The 27690-nt window shown below is 38.5% G+C and overlaps 1 protein-coding gene across 2 annotated transcripts; it reads right to left on the bottom strand.

The window, feature by feature from the left end:
• Window positions 1-115: 115 nt before the first annotated feature.
• npas2 (neuronal PAS domain protein 2) lies at window positions 116-27690 on the bottom strand. Of its 2 annotated transcripts, XM_055043991.1 has the most exons (22): window positions 27236-27690; window positions 18820-19008; window positions 17182-17238; window positions 16090-16244; window positions 15908-15999; window positions 15639-15728; window positions 14779-14899; window positions 13757-13870; window positions 13560-13678; window positions 12336-12418; window positions 12138-12244; window positions 11833-11980; window positions 11637-11721; window positions 9663-9789; window positions 8082-8179; window positions 7902-7988; window positions 7106-7321; window positions 6421-6642; window positions 5566-5750; window positions 5383-5475; window positions 5094-5298; window positions 116-4284 (listed from the first exon to the last, which is right to left on the bottom strand). In XM_055043991.1, the coding sequence occupies exons 2-22, from the start codon at window positions 18873-18875 to the stop codon at window positions 4054-4056; spliced, it is 2691 nt and encodes an 896-aa protein (XP_054899966.1). In that variant the 5' UTR covers window positions 18876-19008; window positions 27236-27690; the 3' UTR covers window positions 116-4053. The 2 variants fall into 2 exon arrangements, with proteins under 2 accessions (XP_054899966.1, XP_054899967.1); XM_055043992.1 differs by lacking the exon at window positions 7902-7988.

Here is a 27690-nt window from a genome sequence, read left to right as displayed (position 1 = left end):
TGATGTATATTACTAAATACACTTTATAACAATATATATAGTGTAAAGTACACTTAATTCTTATTTTTATGGTAAACATTTAGCGAAAATGACAAAAAACAAAGCCATCTCATAATCTGTTATAAAATTACTTTAATTTTAAAATCAGAACATACATATATGTAATCTATATGACATATAAAATAAACAACTATGTAGCCTAAAGTTTTTTTTCCACATTCTATAATACATTATATATATATATATATTTATAATATATTTGTTTCTGCACTGAAACTGCAGAATTGACTAGACGCCAGGGATCTGACTGCCCACGCTCACATGTGAGGCGAGAGTCAATATGATACAAATCATAATCAAAAAGAAAAAAAAGTACAAGTTAAATGTGATCAAACTGACGTACATTTTAAAAAAAGAAATCCCTGTGATGAACACCATTCAAAACGTAATGAAGGGAAGCCAAAGAAAAAAACAAAAAGAGGAGGTGCGGCAATCGTCACCGAGAGCGACTTGACTACGAAATCGGACCGACCGGATTATTTACACCCTTCATCAAGCTCACGAGATCGACTCGCATCCGAAACCGAGTGATTCTGGCTCTGGATGACAAACAGACTTACATTTTATCAACACAGCAAGGCAAACAGAATGACACGGGGAACTTTGTCTACTCTCTGAGTGATGTGTTTGAATAAAAAACAACCAGGTTTCCTGCCAGAAAGGCTGATATTCTGCAAGATCGTCCTTTTACTTCGTCAGATTTACAGGTGCATGTTAAAATTATTAGTTACTTTGAGAAAGAAGGTATTCGGTTATTAAATTTAGAAAGTTTAACTCACTTACATAGAAGCTGATACATTTCAAGCAATTATTTCTGCAACTTTTGTTATTTTGGCTTGTTAATAAAAAACAAAAAATTCGCTGTTGGATCAGTAAAGGTTTTTTTTCCTTCCACTGAACTTTCTCTTCATATCTCCATACTTCCCTCTTCATCGATGATTTTTAGTGGCTCACAAATGTCAGGGACAAGCTGCTGGACATCTGGCAAATCAGCAGAGCATTTCTGTGCAAGAAAATGTATTTTTCTGATAAATCAATTTTTGGTTTTCAATTAACTTTAACCCCAAATCTTTACAATTACCAGAAACAAGTGCCTGAAATGTATTATTTGAGCAATGAGTTTATGCAGCTTTTTGAAACGGATTCTTTTTTTTAATATAATATCAGTGTCACGTAGGACGCATCTCAAACTTTTAAAAAATAAAAACACTGCTAAAGGAATGTTAGGACATTTCCGTTTAAAAAAATACTTCCATTTAAATTACACGGCAACAACTGCTTATTATACACCTCTATGTACATCTGTTTGGAAACATTTCCAACAGTATAAATTAACATTCTTTCTCTCTCTCTTTTTTTTTTTTTTTCAAATCAACATTGCACGTAAAAAAAAAAAAAAAAAGTGTAAAAACGGCACTGAACGTACATGCTGAGTTCGCTACGTCTTGTCGTGCAACGTGTGCAGCTCCGGCGCTGGACGGGAGCCGCTTTCATATTCATCACCTCCCAGTGCTGCTTTCTATAAAGTGTAGCAACAACATGTGCAATTAAAATCCAGAAGAGAGGTGGGGAGGGAGGAGTACGTTATAGGATTAATTTTTTTTTTTTTTAATTGTGAAGTCACACTGTGGTACAGGCAGTTTAAATACAGTATATTCTGCTGATTGTCTTTGTACGGTGATGTAATTGTGATGTTTTGATGGGTTTTATTTTTTCCTCTTCCAGGACAGACTGCAGCAACGCACTCCAATCCTCTTTCTGTTAACTGTCGTCTCTGTGTTATCCACCAAATGGAGACAATCCGAACAATGGCTCCTGCACACGCCTGTCTGTTCCAAGCGGATTGAGACAAAGGGGAGCAGCTGCCACAGCCGATAAGTGGCTCCACAGAAACGTGTCCTTTCACCAAGCTAACGTAAAGAAAGTAGTGTCTTTCAGATGGAAGTAGCTCTATAAATTTTCAATGTAGAATGGTGAAACAAACAGAGGTTTTTGTGGGTTTTTTAGTGTGTATGAAGCCGTTGCAGGCAACAGTCTGAAACTCAGCTCACCTGGTTGGTGTTGGAAAACAAGCCGTCACAAAACAGGTTGACGGTTGGACTCGCGCCCCTGTTGTAAGATGTGCAAGAAGCCCCAAAATAAATTCGTCTTGTGCCTCGCACTAAACATGTAGAAAGAAACGTTTGTTCAGTTTGCTAAAGCAAGACCAGAATCAGCGACGCTTTTATTTTTACATCACATGTCCTGATATTTCAAAGGATTCAAAATGCCCAGCCAGGGCGGGCCCACAGCATCACCGATCCTCCACTATTGTAAACAGTGGGCAAAACTCTTTCTCCAAGCTATGTCGCTTGTTTTATACCTAACCCAGTGGTTACAGTGGATGAAAAGGGAAAAGGGAAATAAAAACTGACTGTATAAATACTCTGCAGATGTCTAGATGTGGTTGAAAGGTAGTTGAAGTTAAAGTGGTTAACCGAGACCAACTAAAATGAAAAGTTGTCCAAAGTTTAAAGAGTAGTCGGATCCGACCCAAACAACATGTGCTTCAGTTTAAGTCCCGGCAGCTTTTTGCAAACTCCACACATCTAGGGTTTGTGTGGCAACTTTTACATGGCATCTAAAGGTAGCCATGCAGACATGGCGATCTCAAGATGCCACTGTTTGTTGAAGAGCTTAACATATTTTTTACCTTTCTTTTACAACGTGAATCAAATTAAAGGCGGGGTTTATTTAATGCTGTTACTGAAATAAAGTTATTTGAAGGCTTTTTACGCATCTGTACCGGGGCGGTGTGCAAGTTTCCATTCGTAAAGCAGCTGATCGGACTGTTGGGAACATGAACTTAGGCTTTTCTTGTGTGCAGGAGGCTGTTCTGAAATGGGGCGAGAACAAAATCTGGTATGTACCTCTGAGCAGACCGGAGCGATTTCTGTCAGAACATCTGCGAATAAGACCAGCTTGTATTTCCAATAGGTAGTTTTTGTTGTGCAATGATTTCAAAAAGGACTCTTTTTGAAACGGACACTTACTGCAAACATAAAGGTCACAAAAATTATTACATATATATACATATGTATGTAATCTATTAATTAGAACATCTGGATGTCTTATGGTTTAATAACAAGTTATGCTCTTACGAAAATATATCTTTTATATTCCAAATGGACCTGAGCTGGATTTTTAAAGCCATAATCAAACGCAACCAATCGAACCACAACATGAACGTCGTCACGTTTAAAGGCACAATTCGTCCTCCCCGCCTCCCAGCTCAGCGACACCCGGTGCTGCGCGGCGACTGCTTCAGTTTGCAGGGATCTGCGGTGGGACGGCTACGGCACCCCTCACTCCTTCAGTCCCGGATTGAGGCTTTAAAAATCTCGATAGACCTCCAGCTTCCAGCTGCAGTGCGTTGTCACGTCGCACCTGCCTTCGATAAAGCGGCTCGTCGCACTTGTTGTTTTGTTGTGTGAAGTTCTGCAGTAGTGACTCTACATGCCTAAATCGTGGTTCAAGGGGTGGAGGGGGGATAACAGGACTGACCTCAGACTCTCCATTTTCACTGGGAATAAAGTGTCACAAGTAGCTTGGCGTCATGCCACAGGAGGGGAGCTGAGCCGGAGATCAGGAACAGAGCAGAACGTTTGAGCTTAAGTAAAAAATAAATAAATATTCTACTTCCGAGGAGATAGGGGTACCAAAGTGCAAACACCTATATGAGAACTTTGCTAGAAGAAAACCTCCACTTGTCGGTCTAAAAGTTTTTTTTTTTTTGTTGTTTGGGTTATTTCCCAAACATCTTAGATGATCCACTCGTTCCAGCCGACACAACGCGGCTTCAAGATTGTCCTCGGATCCGGCGGGCGCCGTCGGGTCAGCGCAGCCTCTACTGGTCGTGTCACTATGACAACTCAGGAGGCTCGACGGCGTGCTGCCACCTGCAGGGCGGCGTCAGAGAGGCAGATCCTTAGCGTTCAGATGAAGTCCTTGGTGCTACCGTGTCAGCATGTTCCTGAAGTCTGAAACACTGCCCGGCTGGTTTTGGGAATGTTGGTACTGCCTTTGCTGCTGCTGCTGTGGTTGCTGCTGCTGCTGCTGCTGTGCAAGTGGCAGTTGCTGTGTTTGTGGCTGCTGCTGAATGTATCCCATGGTGCTTTGCTGTGGGACGTTAGTGGTGTGTAGAAAAGCTGGAGCAGATCCACCGTGTACAAGTCCTGGGGTCATCTGTGGAAACAAAAAAAGTTTGAAAAAGATCTCTGTTCAGTTTGGTGAGTGAAATTTAACCTTAATGGAAACGGAGCGCTAACTAGACACAGAATCTTGCAGAAGTATTACCAAAGGTCGACTTTCTCACAGTTTGTAAAGTTACAACCACAAACCTGATGGAGCTATCAATTGGTATTTTGTTGTTTTAGAAGTAGTGCAAATGAATATGAAACATTGATTTCAAGGTATTTAATACCTTCAGATAAAATCACGCATTTATATCTGTGTTACTTTTATGCCTTATGTTTTTTTGTGTGCAAAACAAATAAATCCACTTCTCCAACTTCCGGTGTCATTTAAAAGCAGCCAATCAGAATTTGTTCTGCTCCGTTGCCAGGGAGACGACGGAACAATATTGCCTCTGCGATTGGCTGCCTGAAATGTCATGGCAAGGGTTTTAAATTTGTTTTATTTTTTATGAAGTGTCTCGAGACAACATTTGTTGTGAATATTTGGTGCTGTGTTGTGATTCAGCAGTCAAAATTCTCGGAGTTGTGTGCCGCCATTTGATCAGCTTATGTCTATATAATCTTTGAGAAAACGAGAGGATGCTGAGAGGTTAGTGTGGCCTTCAGGACCACTGGGAGAAACACCGAAAAAAAAGGATTTTTTACATGGATCTAAAAACAAAACCACAATTTCTTTAATGACACGAGTAATACACAGCATCTGCATATTCAAACATGACCTGTAAAATGTCAGATTTCTTTTCAGTTTCAGAGAAGAAGGCTTTGATCTCTTGGTTGTGATTTGCTGCTGTTGCGCACCTGAAAGAACTGCTGGGGCTGCTGGAGCTGCACGGAGTGCTGCGAGGCCTGAGGCTGGCTGTGGTAGGCTGACTGGGCCTGATGCGTGATGAAGGAGTTGTGTGGGATCATTATGGGGGAGGTGAAAACGGGGGAGGGAACGAGCACTGCGTTGCAGTTGACCTGTTGCATGGTGAAAGAGGTGATCGGCTGCTCCAAGCTGTATCTGTAAGGAGACCAGTCAGGAGCTCAGACGGAATATCACAATAAGCCCAATGAATGAACCAAGTGTTGCAGCATGGCTGCTTACAGAGTTTGGGAGATGCCCATGTTGCACTGAGAGGACTGGGAAGTGACGCTGCTAGTGGGAACCATGGTCTGCATCGGCTGGTTGAGAAGCATTCTGCAGGAGAGACGGTTTGTGATGTAAAAACCACGTCTGCTGCATAAAACAGGAGACAAATTATTCATTTGTTTTTTTCAGGCTTCTCACCGTAATTGTCCGTCGTTGCTGAACTGGTTGTCTGTCTGTCTTTGGTTTGTGTCCTGCTGAGGCCTCGTGTTGGTCTGGGAGAACATCATGGGGTTGCTGTAGAAGGGCGTCGTCAGGCTCGTGTTAGTCTGCATCGGCAAACTCACCGACTGGCTCTGTCTGCTCCGAGGAGCCCGCTGCTGAACCTGCAGCGCAGGGAGGGAGGCGCACGATAAGCTCCCGAGAGGCGCTGACATTTCATAACAATAACTTCTGAACAAATAAAAATAGGTTTGATTTGTTTTTCATTACCATCCAAATGAACTGTCTGGAACAACATAATCAACATCAATCATTTTGAAAATTCAGGTGCCCAGATTGCAGACAAAACTTATAATTCACTGGTCTCAGGCCATTTGCAGCATGTCTTCCTTTCTCTTCACTCTATTTCCTGTCAAATCACTGTTCAACAACGGCCGATAATGGCAAAACAATATTCATAAAAAGTAATTGTTTAACACTTAATTTGCCTAGCAAAAAACACCTAAAAGCACTGCTTTATAAATTTATGAAAAATGATCTAAATAAATTTAAAAACGCAACAAAAACCTGTTGATGTTCATTTTCTGAATGAATCAAGCAAAGTGCTTCTCTGTGTTTATGCTTAAGTTCACATCTGTTTATCCCTCTCTTCATATTCTCCACTCCTTCATTATATGTTGCGCTAAATGCTATTATCTAGCATTTAGCGCAATCATTTGTTTATCACTGCCTCTCTCTCTTTATATAAATGTTTTATAAATTCAGTCAAGCTTCAACATACTAGACTTTAGCATTGAAAATGATTTTATTTCAAATCTGCAGTCTGATTTCAACCTGTGCAGACGGTGAAGTGTTTTCTCTCAAAGAGAGTGGAGATGAACTGTGAGCCCCGCGGGCTGCTGGTTTCGGTTGGCCGGAGAGTTGCCTGATGACACTGGACTGGTTCTGTTGTGCTGGCCTTCCTGGGCCCTGCTGCTGCTGCTGCTGCTGCTGCTGCTGCTGCTGCTGCTGCTGGGTCTGATTGAAGTCATTGTGGATAGGCTGCTGTAACAACATCTAACACACACAAAACAGACTATTAAAACCATTATTTACTGAAAAGAGTTGGTCTATATGCTGTAATTTATTGTAGAAAAAAATGTATACCTCTAAAACCAATTATAATAAGGTCATAAAGTTGCATATGCAGAAATATAGGGGTTTAAGTCATTAAATATATAAATATTTAACAATCACGTATTGCACTTCTGGCTTTTGATACAACAAAAATTTCAATCTGGGTTATGCTATAGCTAGCATTTGCCTCTAGAGGGAGACAAGCTACCTTTACTTTGAGGATTTAGTAAGAAGCTGATTTTCTTTCTTATATGGTGCTATAAATGTTTTTCTTGATTCAAGGCTCTAAGTAGACAAATGTTCATCATTCCTTTCCTCAAAGTCTCTGCTTTTTGTATTGTTGAGAATATGTTTTTCCAGAAAAGCCTATGTCATGACTTGGCGTCTTTCGAGTGGCAGATACCTGTAGATTAGCAAGATGGAGCTTCTCCTTGATGTCGTGCAGCTCCTGCTGCTGCGTCTTGATGTCGGCCTGCAGGATGCGCGTCCTCTCCTCCAGCTGTTCCTTCAGCTGGTTCATTACGCCGAGCTGAGGCTGCTGCAGCTGATAAACAGAGGACTGCTGCTGCTGCTGCTGCTGCTGCTGTTGCTGCTGTTGCTGCTGCGATTGCTGCTGCTGCTGTAGAGAAGAAACACGGGAAAAGATGGGAGAAATTTTCTGTTACACTTGATTTATAACATCTTCATACTGTTTATATTGAACAGACACACACTTAATTTGAAATCGCTGATTAACTTAAGATGTATATTCAGGACAAGCACCATCAGAAATCAGATGAAAACAACACAGACCAGGGAAAACATGCAAGCTGACCATAGAAAGGCCTTCCTGCTTCAGTTTCAGTTCATTTATTTGAAAAAGAAATGCCAAAGAGTCGCTGTAGTCACAAGGAAAAAAACCACGACGGTGGGTGACTGCCCCAGCACCCAACTATTGGGCTTAGCAAGTTTTCTAGGCGAAAACCTTGCAACCAGTCTGTAGTCCAACTTCAAAATGAAGATGTAGTGCTCTTTATTTTTCATAATCTTTTCCTGATGTCCTTTTTCTAATAGCAGTCTTATAACCAGGCCAAGAGTCAGGGTGCATGAGCAGCAGATGAAATAGGCCCAAATAGCAGCGGCAGTCATAACAGCGAGATTCTGCACACAAGCAGAACAGAAGGAGAGCAACAGGCAGGAGAGGAAGTCTAAACACTGACCATGGTGGAGTGCTTGCTGCAGGTTGGAGAAAAGGAGAGGCTCATTTGGGGAACAAGGTCAAAGGAATTTTGTCTTTGAGCCAAATTCTACATTGGGGAAAAACAAAAATAGACACGACTGATTCTATCTCTTCGTGTAGCGAGAATTTTTTAACGTGAATATGTTTGGAATAAGCTGACCTTTGACCCACTGGGCTGGAGTCTGGCAGGTGTCTTCTCCGGTCCAATGGAGGCTGACGGCCATGACGGTGTGCAGGCCTCTGTGTAGGAGTTCGCTGCTGCAAAGAACACGAATCACTTTTAGACACAGACTGAGCATTTACCCGGTTAGAATAGTGTTTCCCTGGATGCCGATAAGTAAAACTAAGGTGAAAACAGCAAAGATGTAAAGCAGTGTAGGTTTAAGACAATATATGATTAGACTGCAAAAATTATTTGTTGCCCAACAGTGAAGAGAGAGAAGTCCTAGTAATAAAAGAAAGGGATCAATAATTGTTATAAATATCTGTGCAGCACATTTATAAAATGTTTTGTTTGCTTAATTTAATGACATTTGGATTGTTTTTCAGTTCAGAAGTTCATTCACCCACCATGGCCATTTCAATTAATACATTTTGGACTTCTAATAAAGACTCATCAAAATTCGATCAAAATTACACAAAGTAAGAATAAAAGTTTGAAGAAATTTGTGTTTGATTATTTATTTGCTATAACAAAGATTCTTGGCAAATCTGACACTGATGAAAAGATTGTGTATTTCCCTTAAAGTGGGGAATACATGCATGTGGGTTTTGCCGATACATCCTGCCAAATCGAACAACTTTATAGACGGCAACAAAAAACACTGGAGTTTCAAACTGTAATCAAATTATTCTGGTCATTATTACCTTTTGGAGGGGTTTAGAAGATATACAATGTTATGGCGACACTTTATTATCTAGATTTCATTATCTGGTTAAAAAACAGCAAACCAAAGAAAAGCTAAATATTCCCTCCTCTTAAAGGGTGAAGATTGTTTTCTTGAAGTTCAGCTAAAAGAAAGGACACAATTCATCTGTGGTTGTATAGCAGCTTCTGATTCAGAGGCCTTTTCATTCTGACATAAATCCGCACACTGTTTTTTATTACAGCCCACTCAAACCGAGGCCGAGCGAGTAAAATATCTGCAACTCATAATTCTGACAGAGGCTGTTTTCTAAATAAGTCCACCACTGTGTGTGTGTGAGTGTGTTTTTCAGGGAAGATTCAAGCCTGGTTTACTTTTTATAAACAGATACCGTTGTGAAAAAGCCCCAGCTCCTGCACTGTCTTCATGAATATGCAGGTGGAAGTGTTTAGTGTGTTATATAGCTGGTGGGATAGCTCCCTGGCAGACAGAAACCATGGGGTTTGGAAACATTTCATCAGAGATGCATCATCACCCACACATAGAAGGAGGTGTGATGACGCCATGTCTGCTTCGTTCCAGGAGATTTACCGTTGATTACAAAGTCTCCTAAGATTCCATAACAAAACATCCACTGGGGGATTTTCATAAAAACTAAAAAAATAAAATAAAAAAAAGAAAGAAACGACCTGTGATTTCTATGATGAGAAAATAAAGACAACTTCTATAAAGCTTTGCTCAAAGTGACAAGCAGAAGTTTTCAGGCTAAGTTTGAGCAGCAGCAACACAAGAATCAGTGTTTTTTTTTTTGTTTGTTTTGACATGGAAATCTGCCTCAAAGTGACTTGGCAGTTTAAGAGAATTGGATGACTCACACAAAGAGTCCGACAGGGCGGTGTGGGAGGATTTCCGAGAGCTATGGGAGGACACTGAACGTGCGCCGCTGTTTCTGTCCCTCGTCGCGTCCAGGGTGGAGCAGATGTCCAAGTACAACTCCTGAGCCTGGGAAACAGAAAAACAAAAAACAGTATTTATGCCTTTGAACCTTTTTTACATCATGTCATGGTATATGTCCAAACTTTATTGGATTTTACATTATAAAATCAAGCACATCATCATTTTAAAGCGACACAGAATCATGACTTTGTGTGGTGTATTGTGCATTTGCATTCGGCTTTCCTGAGTCAACGTAACGCTTAATATGACCAGCTTTAGCTACAAGTAGAGCTGTAAGTCTTTTGAGTTTTATCTGAACGGTTTGACCTTTCACCTTTGCAAAATAGTTAGTGAACAGCGACTTCCAAGATTCACTGTTTGAGTAAGAGCTACATTTTGTCTCATATTTTGATCTAACATGATCTAAACTGTATGTATTTTTATAAATTTTATATTTATATTTGTATTTACTAATATTTAAAACCTTGGATGGAGTAGCTTGTCAACATAGAAGCAATTTCCTCTCAGGGATCAATAAAATATATTTCACCCTATTCTGGGCTCAGTGCTGCAGGGAAGTGAACCTCGGCACCAGTTTCATTCATTTTCCATCAAATCTGACCTAATCCCGACTTTGCTGACAAGAAAGAAAAATCCCAACAGCATGATGCTGCCTCCACCATGTTTCACAGTGGGGATTTGAATTCAAAAGAGGATGACACCACTCCCTCTTAGCAGAGACGCAGGCAAAAGCAAAGTTCACACAACTTTCGTGAGAAACAAAGCCATGCAAAGCGGAAACTGGGAGATGGAAATCAGCTGCTCCAAGGCATTGGCAAGCACAATTAGCATTTTAACAACACTCTCTGCATAGTTTGACCCGGTAAATGTTACTTTTAGAACCTTTTTTGAAATGTGTGTCATATTTTGCAACAAACCTTTAGGTTTGTTTAGGTAAAACAAATGTGGTTTCAGATTCTACCAGACTGCTCTTCCTGTTTGGCGAGCCAAAACGAGGACGCGCACGACTGGGCAAATGACAGGAAATGCCCATCCTCGACAGGGAGTGTGTCAGCATGTGGTGAGACGCCTTTTATGTAGACTGACACGGCAGCCATAAATTAGGCCCAACAGTTGACCTATTCTCCCACCTGAGCAGACGGCATCGGTAGCTCCTTCATTTCCACAGATTTCTCAGCTACTTCTCTGATTAACGCTCTCCTTGTATTGACTGCCGGCTGCTTGGTGGACAGCCATGGAGGCCATATGATGGAGTAAAATCTGCTTTAATTCTCTGTCAAATCTGAACACAACTTTCACCGTCCAGTTTACAGTTACAATAAAATACACTGAAATTTGTCAAAATGTGAGAAATTTTGATAGTTATGAGTAAATGTTAGGGATTCTTAAGAACTATTCTTGTAATCAATTAATCTGTGGATTATTCTGACAATTAACCGATTACCTGGATAAACAAAATTGCACAGTCTATAGATTTTTCATTAAAAGATGCATATAAATAAATAATTTAACTCCCTTTTTCATTAAGAAAATAAACATTTTATTGCCTGAAATGCATTAACATAATATTCCTTCGGGAAATGTGAACTGGGTGAATCCAAAAGTAAGCAACCTGAGAAATTTGTGCCAAAACGTATTCATAAACAAAGGTGTTCTTATCTTACATGCATAATTTTTTGTACAGTTTATGTATGTTGTTCATATTAATACTCTCAAGATGTTTTTTCTTTTTCAATAAATGGCCTTTTTTGAGTCTGAATACCCCAGTTAATGATTAATCTGTTATTAACTTAGTTGATAATTATTTCAATAATCAATTAATCTTGATTAATCCAATTAATTGTTCCAAACCTAGAGACATTTCCGAGGCACTGCTTATGCAGAACCCTTACCTTCACAGAGGATGGCGCTATCTCAGGTGGTGAAAGCTCCTCCAGACCAAAAGCTCTCCTCCGTTCAGCTCGCACTTCCGCGTAACTAAACGAGACACATTTGTGTGACAAGTTTCATTCCCACTCCGATCTATGGATTCTTTACCAATAGATAAATCGTACATGATGCTAGACAAAAGAAAACCCTAAGGATTACCTGACAACGGTGTGAGTGCAGACAATGAACTCGGGTTTGGAGTTCCACTGGTGGTAAGTAATGTAGTAATGAGTCTGCAGCCAAATCCACTGCTGTCCTTTGGTCAGGAAGCGATAATAGCAGGATTTACCCTTTCCAAACTGCATTACTATGGAGATAAAGGGAAAATAAAAGCTGCTGTCAATGCTGCGCTCACAAGTTCCTGGCTTTATTTTTATTAGTCAACCCCTAAGAGATGCACATTTCATCGCTAGATGCTGAAGTAATGGAGATTTGTAATAAAGAGGCAACGCTGGATTTCTTACATTGCTTGTGACACTGGGCTATGAGCTCCAAGTCATCCACATGGTAGTAATCATACCCCGAAGTCCCAAGAACCTCAAATGGTAAGTAGCCTATGATTGGTGATGCTCTGAAACATAAAGGTAATGATAAACATGTGAGATTACCTTAATCTGGGGGTAAAATAATCTTGAATAAATATGACGATTCCAGTTTCTCACCTGTGATCTAAAAACAGGAACTTCCATTCAAGGCTGTGTCTGGACGTGAATTCATCACAAGGATCGTCCACGTTACACAAATCCTGAACAAGAGTACAGTAGCAGTCAGACATTTTTCCTTAAAGTATTTTTTTTTTTGCTTGTCACTGGATCCTTCTGTCCAGAGGTTTCCAGATACTGAATGAAGGTTATCACCAAAAAGGACAGTGTGAGCTACTCTAGCATTCACGCATTTGGCAGCTCTGCCTCACAGTTTTGTTCTCACTAAATCACTGCATGACAGTATCTGTGCGTCACTATCAAACGCATTGAACGTTCTGACTAATCCCAAACAGACGTGGCCTTGAACTTTCATTTTTATTCTGCACAAAGAAGTTAGCTGAGTTTTAAAATAGGAAATTTAAAGCTAAAAGGCTTCCCACAGGTCAAAAACATTTATAGGTGAAAGCATGAAGCCACCTGGTCAAGTAGTGACAAACTGTATTTTAATTTTTAAAAAAAAGAGAAAAAAATAATAACTCTTTGGTTCAGTGGAAATATCCAGTGATTTAATGATGATCCTACCTGAGGGAGAGCTACAGAGCTATCAAATAAGCAGCAGCAACAAAGAAATCTTTTTTTCCCACTACGACTAACAGTGTAAAATCTAAATTTATTTAAAAATTAGATTTTTATTCATCCACAAACATATCAATTTATATTTAATATTTAATTTATTTGTTGAATTCTGTGATTTTATGAGTATTTTCTGCAACAAGGAAATCACATAAGCATTAGCATGTTCTAATTCTTCACAATTTACTGTCATTTAACACAATCTAATACAGTTAAATAGATCTAACTGTTTTAAACGTGAATATAGTGAAGTAAGGAGGCTTGAATGAATTCAGTCGTCACTTGAAACAAAAATAATGGGTGAGTTTTAAGGCCGTAAAGTCATACTTTGGAAAACTTCTGATTTTGCGTCAAGCTTTGGCTTACGACTTCAGGGTTTAACAGCTGAAGCATCCTTGGATGATGTTATTCAATGGGACCAATGTGTCATATTCAACCCTACCAGAACAACAAATGTGCAGACATAATAGCGTCACTAAGGACCAAAGTGTGCCCTGTCCTTGGCCCTGCCTCATTATTAACACGCATGCTGCTTGCTATTTCATCTATCTGTTTTAGCAACAGACAGATGAAACACAATCAGTGTTTCAGGCTTCAAAACGCTCTTACCTTCAGAAACTGTGGAGTGACTAATCGTACAGTTGCTATGAGGCAGACCTGCTCCTCCAGCGACGACTGCAGACTTCTCGGTAACGTCAGTTCATGCCCGTTACAAGAAGATGTAGGCACTGTGTGGCAAGGAGTGTGTCATTTTATTTTCAAAATGTGTTCAAATGAGGTGGATTACTTGAATTAAATTTTCTTACCATGGTTATGAAACTTAAAATCTCCAACAAACTTGACATATTCATACACAGGAGGCTCCTTGGGGTCCATGTTACCCCTGGCTAGATGACAGCAAAATTCAATATGTGTCTCACCTGCAAAAATTTAGACATTTTCCACATTAGAATGTACACAAATTTACATAAAATCATCCCTTACACTTTTTAAACTCTGCAGACCACACTTTTCAATTTTCACTTATTAAAATAAAAGCTTTCACTTCATAATTTTCCTCTACTTTGTGTTGGGCATCCATGTAACACCCTAGTACATCACTTTGATGTGTAGGTGATTCCCAACAGTACTAGTTGAGGTTCTGTAACGAATTCTGCAGCTGCACTGATCCAACTCAACTATAAGTGGATAAAAATCAGGCTTTCCTGCTGTTACAAAGCCAGACTCTTGTTTATACAGATGGCTCTTCAGCAGAGTTGGCGATTGCTCCAAACAAAGCTTTGAGGCGGCCATTAAGGCCTTTACTGTCAGCCCGAGACGCTGACGATTCCCCCTCTCTCTTTGTCGAAAAAGCCCATCAGAAACACAGGATTAAGGTCAGCGTCTTTGGCCTTCCATGCCACACTGCTTTGGATTACTCTGTTAACATAACAGTGATTTAAAGTCTTAACTATGATACTAAGCTGGCTCCTATTATTAGCTAAAAGTCTAATCATAGATGCACGCTCATTAGAATTCCAATAAAACACAGACTCCAAGGCCGTCATTTCTTCGATGTATGAAGAACTGAATAAAAACTGCTGCTGATGTGAGAAAACCTTTTGGATATCAACAACCAGGTGTCAAGTTTGTGGTTTACACAATGTCCCAAATAGGTGAGAATAAAATAAAGAGCAACGAGATCAGCAATGAGTGGAGTGCTTCTTTCTCGTGTTGCATTTTCTGCTTCCTGTAAATAAAAGGCCATCTACGGGTTTAACCTTTGTACTTCCGCCATGCTCCAGCATGGTGACCCAGACACAGCGAGGCCTCTCAGCAGGATACTCACTGTCAAGGAAATCAGCAGCAACGGGGTCAGTCATCATCATGTGGGATGATAGCAGCTTATACACCTCGCCGTGTTCGTGCTCCGGGAGGAAATTCAAGATATTTTGGTCCACCATATCTGACTGGTGGAAAAAGAGACAAACGTTTGTCAGTCATTATATGCTGGCAAGACCTCCTCTCATGTGTGTGTGGCTGTCACAATAGCAAATCTATTTAGACATTAAATTGTCCCAGCAGTCATTGCAATAAACGATAATGTTGCTTTGAGACCATTTTTGACTAATGTCATAGTGATGGCAAAAGAATTGTAGTGAATATTTAACACTGGAACTGGAAGATATTTTAAATATCCAAGATGAATAAACAAAACAACAAAAATGTCCTTCAAAAACAGGGACAGTTGAAACCAAAACACCAGACAAAAGACTTTATTATCCAGTTTTTGGTAGAAAGAGAGGAAAAAGAGAAAAACAACAAATCATGCTAATGCAAATCATTGAGTTTTATTTAAAAGAGATCATGCAATCAATTGATTTATTGATTGTTGTGACAGGCCTATTTGTATGCTAAACTTTCTACATAAATATGTTGAGGAAATGTGATTAGCATAATGCTAATCTTCATTCAACAAAGAAAAACCTGTATTTGTTTAATTATATCCTATTAGTAAGAACAAAAATGTATTAAAAGATCATAAACTTTTACTTTTTTTCAAAAATATTAATTCAAAACAAGATCAAAGATAAATAACAGTTACTGAAGGTTAGCAATTTTCTTTTTCCAATTAAGTAGCCATTGATACTGTGGCAAAATTAGGTGAAAAGATGATGAATGGTTAATTTACCAACTGCTCCAACTTACCGGTAAATGGCCAATAAGTGACGACACACTGTCAGACACATATATGATGTTGCCGTCTGTCGTTAATGCAACAAGGAAGCCATCCAGGGCCTGAAAGAGGTGAATGTGTTACCTTTATCAGATAGACACTAATGCAAAGTCTCACATTCCTACAACATGTTGCCAATCATTCATTTGTCATTATAAAGGTAATTTGCAATCAATATTTTACATCAGGCAGAATTCAGACTAAATCATCTGCTTCAAGGACACATCCTGCTCAGCTTTACCTCCAACATGAGCTGAGTGAACTCTTCATTACTCAGGAATGAGGGCTTCCAGTCCTGCTTCACGTCACAAATCTCATTCTGCGCAGTGATGTCTGAAAGGGAAACTCAAGGTCAGCGATCGAGATTAAGTGGCTGGAACAATCTACAGATGTTCGAATGAGCAACACGAGATGTGCGGAGACCTTTCTGTTTCTGTAAAAAGTCAATCGTCCTCTGCAATATGGTGGATTTGTCCATCTTGCGCGGATGGCCTTGACCCTGGAGCATGGTGCACAGCTCCTTGATGAGCACATTGAACTGGTCTCTTCTTTTCTTTTCGGATTTGTTGCGAGATGCTCTGCAGAGCAAAGCACACATTTTTGTAAAAATTTGGCAGCACAAATGCAAGGTAGCAGAAGTGGAAAACCACCAAATTTCTATTTAGTTGAAACAGGTTGCTGATGCTCTAGTTCATTACTTTTATGTAAATAGAACAAATATTTCACAGAACGTATGATGTGACATTTAATTTGAGTTTATTCAAGTTTTATTTATAATTTAATATAATACAATATGTAATTAGGGCTGGCAAGCAATTAATTTTTTGATCTGATTAATGACAGGGTTGTTGGGAATTAATCATGGTTAATTAATTGTTAAAAAAAATGAACCCAGTTAATGAGTTCTCAGTATTTTTGTTAGGGATGTCAATTGACTAAAATATAATGTAACATGTAGAACATCGGATTATTTCTCAGGCCTTTGATGCTTTTGTATTAAAAAAAGAAAAAATTACATCGTAAAAAGAATATAAAGTAATATAAATACATTTACTTAACCAGAATAAATCTAAAATACACTATTCTGTATAAATAACTGTGCATGTTTATCTTTCAGTCAGTTAGTTTTAATTTTAACAACTTCTGGTAGCTTCAGCTTTGTAGTTTTCTTTTGTAGGTAATGTTTAACTTCTCTTCCCTACATGCTTGTGCAGCTGTGTTGATAATTTGCTTCAAAGGGTTTTGATTATCCCGGTCAGCACGCCATTTGGCTTTTTCAGGTGTCTGAAAGAATGTTTAACTTTTCGTTATCAGAAAAGTCCTTGCTTAAGTAACTGAAGTGTAAAATAGTCCATAATACAAGTTGTTTACCACCTCCAAACACATAGTAACTGAAAACAAAAACTTATGTTGCATGTGAGCCGTTAAATCAAAGACCATGTCTGTAAAAATGGCAAACATGATATGTTCATATACACAAACAAACAGGTAAAACATGAAGACAGGATAAAGTACCTTTTTGCCCTGTCTTTCTCATCTTCATCCATTAAGTCCTCCACACAGCTGTTGGTGCTGAAAGCACAAGGACAGGCCAATTTTATTGTTTGAGAATAAAAAATAATACTTCTTAACATGCTGCAACAAGAAATAAAGTCATTGCCAGAACCCAACAGTGACTCAGCTCTTTTCACTTTCCAGGAAATGTGTGACAGAGTGCAAGCTGGCCACGAAGCAGAAGCATAACATTTACCTAGATATTATTTACAGTCTTTCAAAGTGACGTGTGCAGATATGCATATGTTATTTTCTATGTGTCGCAGACTGTCGTGATAATTCATTTCTGTCTTAAGAAAGAGCTCTTTCAGACAAACCAGCGTCGGACAGAAATGATGAAATGTCCACAGTGTCTGCCATAACTCTGTTAGCATAACCTGGTAACCCAGTTCAAGCTCCTGGGAATCGTCACCTTTAATCAGGTCACTGTGGGAGATTACAAAAAAACTGATCGGTGTTTAAGCAAACCTCTGCATGTTTCCTGTCACTGTTTCTACAAAACAAATGCAAGCATCCATATCCTTCTCTTTCCAAGAGGAACAAATATGGGCACAAAATTTAAAATCCATAATGTACACATGGGCATTAACCATATTGTTTAATTGCAGCACAAAATGTGCATTGCAGTTAACCCACCAGTAGAAAGCCACATCAGGAAGTAGTTAAAAAGCCATAAGCAGAATGCACAGAAAGGAGTCATACTGGATTGTGGACCAAGTGTAATTCAAAGCAAAGGCTGGTGGACGCAGAACTGAGACATTACCTCGTCCTCCAGTCTTGGTGTGACATGAGAAACATCCGGATCGCCCATTTCTGATGCACGTTGTTTACATTTAATCCAGAAAGTATTTACAGTGCTTGGCTTTTTCCACATTTTTCTGCACTACAGCCTTATTTCAAAATGTATCCAATCTTTTTCTACGAATGCCCCATATTGACTATGTGGACTTTGTGTTTTTGTTGCAAATTTAGAAAAACTCAGCATTGAACTTCATCAACAACGTATTAACCAAAAGCAAAAAAATAAAATAAAATTAAGCACATTGTCATAACTGCGTATTTGTGATTTGAATTTTGAGCAAAGACCCATAATTTACACGTGTTACACAAAAACATTTCTAACACGTGACGTGCTGTGAACACCTTCCGAATGCACTGTAATAGCATTATGAATGAATAATATCTTTTCTCATATTTAAAGGCTTGTGCACAGACGAGAGAGTGTCGGGTCTTCTCAGGGAAAATCCTGCATGTCCTACACAGATGAATGCATACGACCCCAAAATGCATGAGATCAGAAAGAGGACAAGCCAGTGGACTTTTCTCATCTGAAAGTGATTAAGATAGATTTTTTAGCTACAAACAGTCTGATGTTAAGTACAATGGCGGATCAGTGATGCTGATTTTCTACAAGCGGATACCAGGAGAAACGCCTTTTACAGATAAAAACTCATTGGGGACATATATACAGCAGTATTTAGACTCCTTTTAAGGTGGCTAAATTATTAAAACAACACACTACAATGAGATGGCATGCAGTTGTACCAGTGGAGCATAAATCTATGACAACAGACCAATGTTAGTGTGTTTAATACTCACTCCCATTCCCTAAGCGTGGACGGACACGGGCCGCCGAAGTCTGAAAGGTTGTCCATACTCACTCCCTCTGCCAACCAGGCCCTTTCTGAAGTCTTGGAAGTCCCATCCGTCCTGACCTTGCTCTAACGCTCTATTGGAAAAAACCACTTGCCCAAAACCTTCTTGATTCCCCTGAAGGAATAAGGAATCCTGTAAAATGACAGAAAAAAAATATAATTGTAAATATTAGCATGGTGTAGACTGATTAGCATAGTTATACATAACGAAAACATACAATAAGAACCTGATTTTTATTGTGGTCCCTTACAATGTCAGATTATTTGTAGGCCTCTCTGCCTTAAATAAATAAATCTGACCAGCTAAGCTGAGTGTCTGCACCCTTTATAATCTAAAGAGCAATTTTGTCTTTTGAGAGCCACAAGTGTCACATGGCTGTTACATTACAAGACGACTTATAATTTTAGATACATAGCCGCTGTAGGAAATTTGGAGTCACTTTTAAATAACCCGCATTTTATTTCTATTTCCAGGATTCAAAGAAAAGATAAAAATATAATTTTCCAAGGAAAGGATGGCTCTTTTTATGGGATGAAAAACGACATTAAAAGGCACGTCGAGAAAAACACAATTAACAAGATGTTAGTGCTACTTTTAGTGTCGGGTTTTGTGGAAATAAATACAAATGTTGCAGGAAAACATGGCTAAGACATAGCATTTATTTTATATATATAGTTTTGTCTTCTTTACTCTTTGTAGTTCGTTTTTTCGATTATGTCAGCAGCTGTGTAGCCAGAAAGCAACACTGACCCAGTTCCAGTGGCATCTGAACGGGTCTTTGCCGTAACTCTACCTTCACCCTGATAAACAGGTGACGTGGAAGCCATTTATTCCCAAAACTGTCTCTACACTCTCCAGACTCCAGTTTTGATTAGGAAGTCTGCCTCCTGCCTGTAATTGAACCCGACTATCACCTAGAACCAGGCAGAATGAGTAACATTCACATGGACAGTTTTCTAACTATCTGTCTTATTTATTCTTATTCAAACCAAAAACAGGAAGTAAGCTAGCAGCGCAACAATCTTGCCATAAGGATAAAAAGCATCGATATTTTTAAATAAAGGACGACACCTAGAAAGTGTAAAGTAGTGAGTTTCCACAGCCTGCCTGCAAATGCAAATTTCATACTTGGAGTCAGTACTTTCATTCAATTCAGTTTATTTATACGGTGCCAGTTTGCAACAGAGGTTTCAAGGCTCCTTCCAAAAAAACTCCAGTTCATAAAAGGAAACACAAAGTCAATTTAAAGTCAATGACATTCAGAATTTTTTAAAATTTTCAATCTAAATAAACCCGGCAGACTGCTTCACATCGTTAAACTTGCAGCAATGCTCCATTCTGAGAACGCACTGGAAAAGGAAACTCTCTTTATACTTCGTCTTTTCATGAAAGTGTGAGTAAATATGACACGCCTCACCAGGAAGTTGGCCATCTGTGAATTTTTATATTACTTTTAAACCTTTGCAAATTAAAGTGCATCAGAAACTCACTCACAGTGGTGTTTAAATTAATTATTAAAGCTATTCTTATAAAACACTAGACTGCTGTTTTATATAAGATTTATCCATTATTGCTAGTTCAATTTAATGCCTTCCTGTGGAATCATTAAAAATGCAATGTCAAGTAAATGAAGCATATCCACCTGGGGAAATGTACTTTTGAACTAAATGAGGATTTTTGAACAGGAGGAGCTCTCCTGACCTAGAAATCTGCCAGAGGCAGGCACATCTTTTAATAACTCAGCAGAAATCAGAGTGCGCCAACCTTCTGCACACATTTTGTTTATGGCAGGCTTGAACAAAAAGCAGGATACACCTCTAATATAAACATAAGAACCGATTTAGTGATTGTGGCCCTTGGCAAAACAACCAGCGAAAATCTTTCAACATTTTGATCCTCTTTCTGGTTCACAGACAACACTGAGCTACCAGCTTTGACATACTTGCTTTTAATTTGATTTTCAAACTTAAGCACTTTCTGTGTTATCTTAGACCTTTTCAACACTCCCACAGCAAACACGGAGATAAGGTTATATGTCACCGGTGTTGGAAGACAACTGGAGGCAAAAAATGCAGAGCCATAGCCATTTATTTGTACAACAAAAATATAAGAGTCAATCGACTGTAACCCCAATAGTCTCTGTTACATGGATCTGTCTCACTCAGAATGAGTTTTAAACAAACCAGCAATTTTAAAACTGAAAAAAAAAAAAAAACAGCAGTAGAATACGTTAAATAGTCATTTCAATATCAACATATGCAAAATAACAAAGAAAGCCATTACATTTCAGGCACTATGCATTCCTCCTCTGCATGGCAGTAATGGATCTGCTCTGTTGGATGGATATTTAGATGTAAAGTGACGCAGAATTGAGAGACTGAAAGCCCAGAGAGAGAAAGAGGAATGCTACGATGATGGAAGAAGCAAATGGAAACTTTCTTGAAATGATTGATCCTTGATTAAAACATAAAGGCATATTTGAAATCACACTTTATTAACATTCTTGAGGAGTCATTTTGTGTTATTTCTGAGAAAACTGAAGATGTAGCAATGCTTTACATGGATTAAAATAAGTAGCTTAAAACTGATGCACCAAAGTTCTTACTATTACTTTTATTCATTTTGTCCATTTTGAGATGATGCTATATTTACTTTCTTGTCAATTCAAACTGCAATGGAGAAAAATCTCCATCAAAATAAAAAGTTAACATTCGATGAGCCATTTATTTTGAATTTGAAGGGCATAATATTAGACAGCTAATACAAACAGTGTGAAAGTCTCAGGTGAAATGCTTAAACTGTTTTGCAAAGTCAGTTACAATCAGCAATTACTAATTTCTGAACAAAAATGCCAGAAATTTTGGACATGAGAAGCTACTTTGGTTGCTAGAGAATCTAAACTTCAAAATTAAAACTGTACTTCCCGAGCAGACTTCAGGCTCGCTACCTGAGCAGGTAGCCCAACAAATTACCCAACATACATATGTGTGCTAACCCGCTGCTAATGTATAAACAGCAGAAATGGATGAGATGCTGAACACAATTACTAAGTGCATTATTCTTTAATGTCTGCTTGGTCTGTAAAAAAGAAAAGTTACAGATCTTCTGTTGTAGCTAACACCTATTTAAAATTATTCTCATTATTTTTGACTGAACTTAGTATTGAATTTTTCAAAATGCATGTAATTATTAAATTAAAAACAATAAAAAAGGTACAGTTAATGTGTTCATTCATTTTAAAATGGAGCATTTATATTTTTATTTTCTCTTCTGAAAAAATAGGAACATTTTACCCTTGAATTTTACATTTTTATGTTAATACATTTGTATCATTGTCAGTTTGCCAGATTTATGAATACATTATAAATTATAGAGTTGTCAGAAAGTTAAAGCAGAGCTTTTCTTCAACCATTTTATAGCATAAAACAGAATAAAAAACTAAATTTCTTTGCTTTAGAAATGAATTTTTAAAATAGAGAATGTCTCATTTTCTATATTCAAAGTAAATCTGTTAATAGAAACAACTTGACCCAGTTTGTGAATGTATTGTTAAAAGCATGAATTGATGAATTGATGTGACTTTACTCTGCAGAGCTGTGTTTAAAGTGAAACCAAACTATTTTACTGTGTAAGGGTTGAACTCCAACTTACGAGTTAAACAGCAAAAACAATTACAGTCTCCGTAAAACGCATTCCTTCGGGATTTTACAACCTTTGACTACGAACTTGAGCTCACAACACCAGCTGCTTAAGTTCAAGTTCATGATTAAGGCTGAATGTGAACACACTACAAGAGAACAGGAATGGTGGAACTACTTATAGTTCACACATGGGACTCCCAAAATTCAACTCAAAGCAATAAATGCTGGTTTCTTAGAAAAACGAGAACTCCTTCCAGGGAAAAAGCCCAAGTTGTCATGACAGAGCACAGCGGTTCTCCCTAAAGTTAAATATGGAATGTAATACACAACCGTCCACAGCCGCCGTTACACTTAGCACAGATCTGAAACCATGAGATCAGATTTTGGTGTTTGTTGTCAAACACCGTCTTTCCCAACACACGAAAATCTCAACTTTATTGCTGCAACAATATAGGCAGAAAACTGTAAATAGCATAAAATGTCATAATCCAAATTCAAACTATATGAAATTGCGATGGGTTTTCTTGTGTTCTTCAGACTGAACTACATTTTGAAGAAATGTAACATTTCTCTCTGGCTTTGTTTGGTTACGTTTTGTCTTCTCTTAGATCTGCTTCGTTCTAACATTTGCTTCCCTGCTCTGTTCTACACCTGCTTGCTGTCAGTCATTACTCATCCGCTTCCTCTGGGTTTACTGCGAGTCGTTCCAGCTTGACCTGAGTAACTGTGGAGAGTTTTAACTCAGCTTGCCTTTGTTTGTTTCCATCGTCCGCTGTCCAGAAAACTGGAGACTGCTCGAAATATTTGACCCTTGATTTGTTACCAAACTCCGTCTGATTTTGGCCCCTGCTCTCCAAATAAACCTTTTACAATCTTGTGCTGTCCTGTTTTTAGGTCATTCGTCCTTGTCTCAAGATAACAGGAGCCAACACGGTCGGGGTGTAACACCTTATTATCACAATATTTCTCCCAGTTGTTGTTGGTGCGACTTTTTCTGGTAAGGCTACTTCTTACCCCATATATATATATGTTTTAAACTCTTATTTTGAAGTAGAAAAGGAAGTAATACTTGAGGTAACCTATTGTATCAACAGAGTAGAACCACTGACCAACAAAACTCCACTACAAACACCTAAATAATGCTTATTTAGGTAAGGATAAATAATATTTATTTCAACAGTATTTTTCTGGTTTGTTGTTTTGAAGTTGTGTTTAGGCACTATGTCTTCCAGTAACATAAATACCCAGTAATATTTTTACATTTCCTGTCAACTAAACATTTTTAACAACACGATGGGCCACTGTGGTGCCCTGACCGCTGGGCTTAGCAGGTTTTCTGGGGGGAAACCCTGTGTTATTTTACTTTTTTTTTTGTCTGAAGTGGACACCATTAATAGAAATTTAGGAAACTTTCACTGATCAGATTTGAGCTGGATAATTCTACACTCAGAGATGTATTAAAACTCTGTGTCAAGTTTATGATATATACTTTTGAAAACACAAAAAACAGGTGATTTAATACTGTTAGTGATTTTGGGGTAATTCTGGAAAATATTAGAAATAGATAGGCACTATTCAAACCTGGATTCAAATATTGTTGCATTGATTACAGGTTTTATAATACATTGTAGAATTAAAAAGTTAAAAGGTCTCACTTAATTCCCTAAAAAGTCAAATGTGCAGCTCTGTGTAACAGATAGAGTATTTCTAATAGTGTTTTTAAAGCGTGCTCCTGCGTGTGCTGGTCATTTAGTCATTTCTTGCTCATTTCTTCTTTGTCACCATATAAATAAAGCCATATGTCACTTAGGACATTTTGTACCATCCAAGTGACCATCCGTAAATCCCAAGAAGTCATTTTTTTCCAGCATTGTCAACTAGATCTAAAGTAATTTTCAATAATGTTTGATAATATAATAGTTTCATGTGAAGAAATGTGGCTATACGACTCCAAAAAATTATTTTAGTTTGATCAGAGGTATGTCCTATTTTAAAACGGTCAACTGACCCACACTGGAATCAGAACTGGAAAAAGTTTTTGAGAACTATTACACAACTAAATTATGCCAGATTTAAGTGGTTTTGTCACATTAAAGCTGAGAGACACTAAAGTACTGACAGAAATAAACTGATATATTTTATGAGAATAAAACAGAAGGAGAAAGGGATGCGTGGTTATAAAATAGAGGAATAAATAAGCAAAATGGCATCAGTTTGTCGTCTAACATCTTTTAAAAGCAAGCTGCTGAACCACTGCAGTGTTTCACATTACAACATCATAGATCATAGCTGTAATACTAACAGGCAGTAATGGAAACCATTTGTAAACCTAACAATACTCTGTCGTTGGCATAATTAAGCCACAGATGAGAGATGTTGGGAGACGATATTTCCTGTAGCTGCCAAAGCCAAAACAACTGTCTAACATCAACGTTTGGGCTGAATCCAGCAAGTCAAGTCTCGGCCAGCCAATCAGGATCGCAGCTTCAAGGATTTTCTGCCCCATGTAATTAAGTACAGATTTGTTCAACACTTCCCTCACATTAGCATACTGAAAACCAATACATACTGAAAACCAATACATTTCAGCTGTTCTACAACAACTTCACACTAAGCTCGATGTCACAAGTAACAAGGTTTAACTATATGACAGTGTGGGGGAAGAAATGTCAAGATTTTTAACCTCACAGTGGCTGGAAAAGCTTCAGCACAGATGGTGTTTACACTGTAATTCAGCTATGTGCAGTTTATCTTTAGTCTGTGAAGACAGAGGGAAAAAACTACTTTGTTCATTTGTATCAGATTAGATGAGAACAAGGGAGGCTTTTATTCTTAGAATTTATTCCACAATTAACAAATTAAAATGAAGACTTTGCTACATCTCTCAATATTAGAGGAAGAATTTAGTGCCAATTGAAGCTTTGCCTATGAATAAAGCCATTTGTTTGTGTTTTATTAGTATTAGAAGACGTATGCTGTTTATTAATGGACATTCCTGGGTTAATAGATGAGAGTATATTCGATATTTAACAGCAAATTTATCACTGTCAAGTCACTGTTTCCTATTCATCATCACAGAATAGCAATAAGAATCGTAATTCACCAATTCTTCTGTTTGTACATACTAAAATGTAATCTATAGTGAGTTAGATTACATTTTATGAAATGTACTCATAAAGATGAATACATTTGTTGTTAATGTTTTGCAGTGTTTATTGTTTTTAGGTTACACGGCCTAGATGACCCAGCTAGTATGGCAATAAATGATACATACTTCCCTTAAAATAATCCAGCAGCAGTGTGATAGATTGTAAATGGTGGCCCAATCAACTGCTAATAAGTTAATCACTAACAAAGAAATGTAAGGCACCGGTCTCACATAATTTAAAGTATATTCCAAGAGAATTTTACATTATGGAAACAGTAGTTAAAGAAAAGGAAAAAATAAAAACCAGTCCAGATGATAAAAATAAACCATATAAAAATTAAATATCAAGTGTCTTAATAAACGCTAACTAGGCCAGGGCAGGTTGTGTTAAAAATATTTGATAAGTAGTTATAAAATCCCTTTGTGTTTTTTTTGTCTATTTTGCCATGCTATTATGTAAATCTAATCCTGAAAGACAAGGACAAAATGTTCCCATGGGACAGAAAATAATGTTTTCTTCGTGGTGGAATAACACAGTGGCTCATTCACAACATGGTGGTGGCAGCATCATACTGTGGGGATGCTTTCAATCAAAAGAGAAGCTGGTTCAGAGTCGATGCGGAGAGGGATTGAGCTAAATGCCGGGCAATCCCGAAAGAAAACCTGTTAAGACGTGGCGAAAGATATGAAAGTAGGACAGAGGTTCACCTTCACGCAGGGTAATGACCCTAAAAATACAATGGACTGGTTTAGATCAAAGTGTATTCATGTTAGACCGACCCAGTCAAAGTCCAGCTCTAAATCCAGACGACAATTGACCACAAGACTTTTAAACTGCTGTTCACAGAATGTTTCCAACACATCTAAACATATCTTTGATGAATGGGCATGAAATTTCAGTTTCTATTTTTGAAAATTATGTATTCCTATGTGCTACTTTGTGTTTGTAACGAGACAAAATGTGTAAAAAGTCCCACTGGTAAATAGTGGGGGAGTGTAACTGTGGCGACAGACATCGGCTTGAGCTAATCAACACTAAAAACACAAACATTAAAAAAAAACAACAACAAATGATTAAAAACAATTATTGCAAAGCTCTGAAAATCTCTTACTGATTCATCAAACAGTGGGAAAATATCTCACTGTGAACTAACACACAAACAGTGAAATCCTGCAAATAAATCGCACCAAAGCCCCTTGAGAAATTATTAATAAACGCATTAGTTTTCTCCCAATTTGTTGAGCTCCATTGGTGGATGTCAAGCGGGTTACAAGGTGGGAAAAAAAATGGTTATATCAACCTTGAAACCAGGGCACTTGGAGAGCTCGCAACACGTAAGGAACGTTCAGGAGCCCTGAAAATGTCGGAAAAAAACCGAACCTCCTCAACACGCTTTAAAAACCCCGAACGACAGCAGTTTCGCATCCCGGGAAATGATAAACCGGGACTAATCATGCGGTCGCCCACCTCTAATCTGGGAAGAGGCCACTCGTGATAATGTAAACAGTGTAAAGGAACGGCGCGACTGTGGCGGAGGTGGGAGAAACTGGAGGCTTAAAGCGTACATACCTGGAGAAAGAGTGTCCGGTAGAAATAAAGAGCCTCTCTTCACTTTAACCGGCGTCGTCATTTTTGTTCTTTAAACTCCAACATAGCAGCGGCTCATTCACCGAAAGCCTCCAATTGCATAACAAGTTATTATTAACGCGCTGTTATTCCGCACCGGCGTCCCTTCCTGCGAGCGCTGTCTGTCACACTTATCCAAAGAAAGGAGAAAAACACAACAACAACCTTCGGCTTGTTTTAACTTTAGCCCCCTTTCTAGTGCTTTCCGAGCCAGCAGCTGGGTTTTATCCGTCGGTTTCCCCAGGTACAGTAGTCCTCATCCTCGGCTTGGCTGGGGCTTGTAAACAGGACCGGGCGGCTGAGAGGGAGCGCAGAAAGTAGGTCAGCTGGTAGCTCAATACTCGGCTAACGACGGCAGCAGAGGTACATAGCAGAGGCTGTGCAGCGCGACTGAGAGG

Source organism: Poeciliopsis prolifica, unplaced genomic scaffold (genome assembly GCF_027474105.1).
Source record: "Poeciliopsis prolifica strain line A6 unplaced genomic scaffold, Auburn_PproV2 SCAFFOLD019, whole genome shotgun sequence".
Lineage (NCBI taxonomy): Eukaryota > Metazoa > Chordata > Actinopteri > Cyprinodontiformes > Poeciliidae > Poeciliopsis > Poeciliopsis prolifica.
This window is presented reverse-complemented; position numbering and strand designations above follow the sequence as displayed.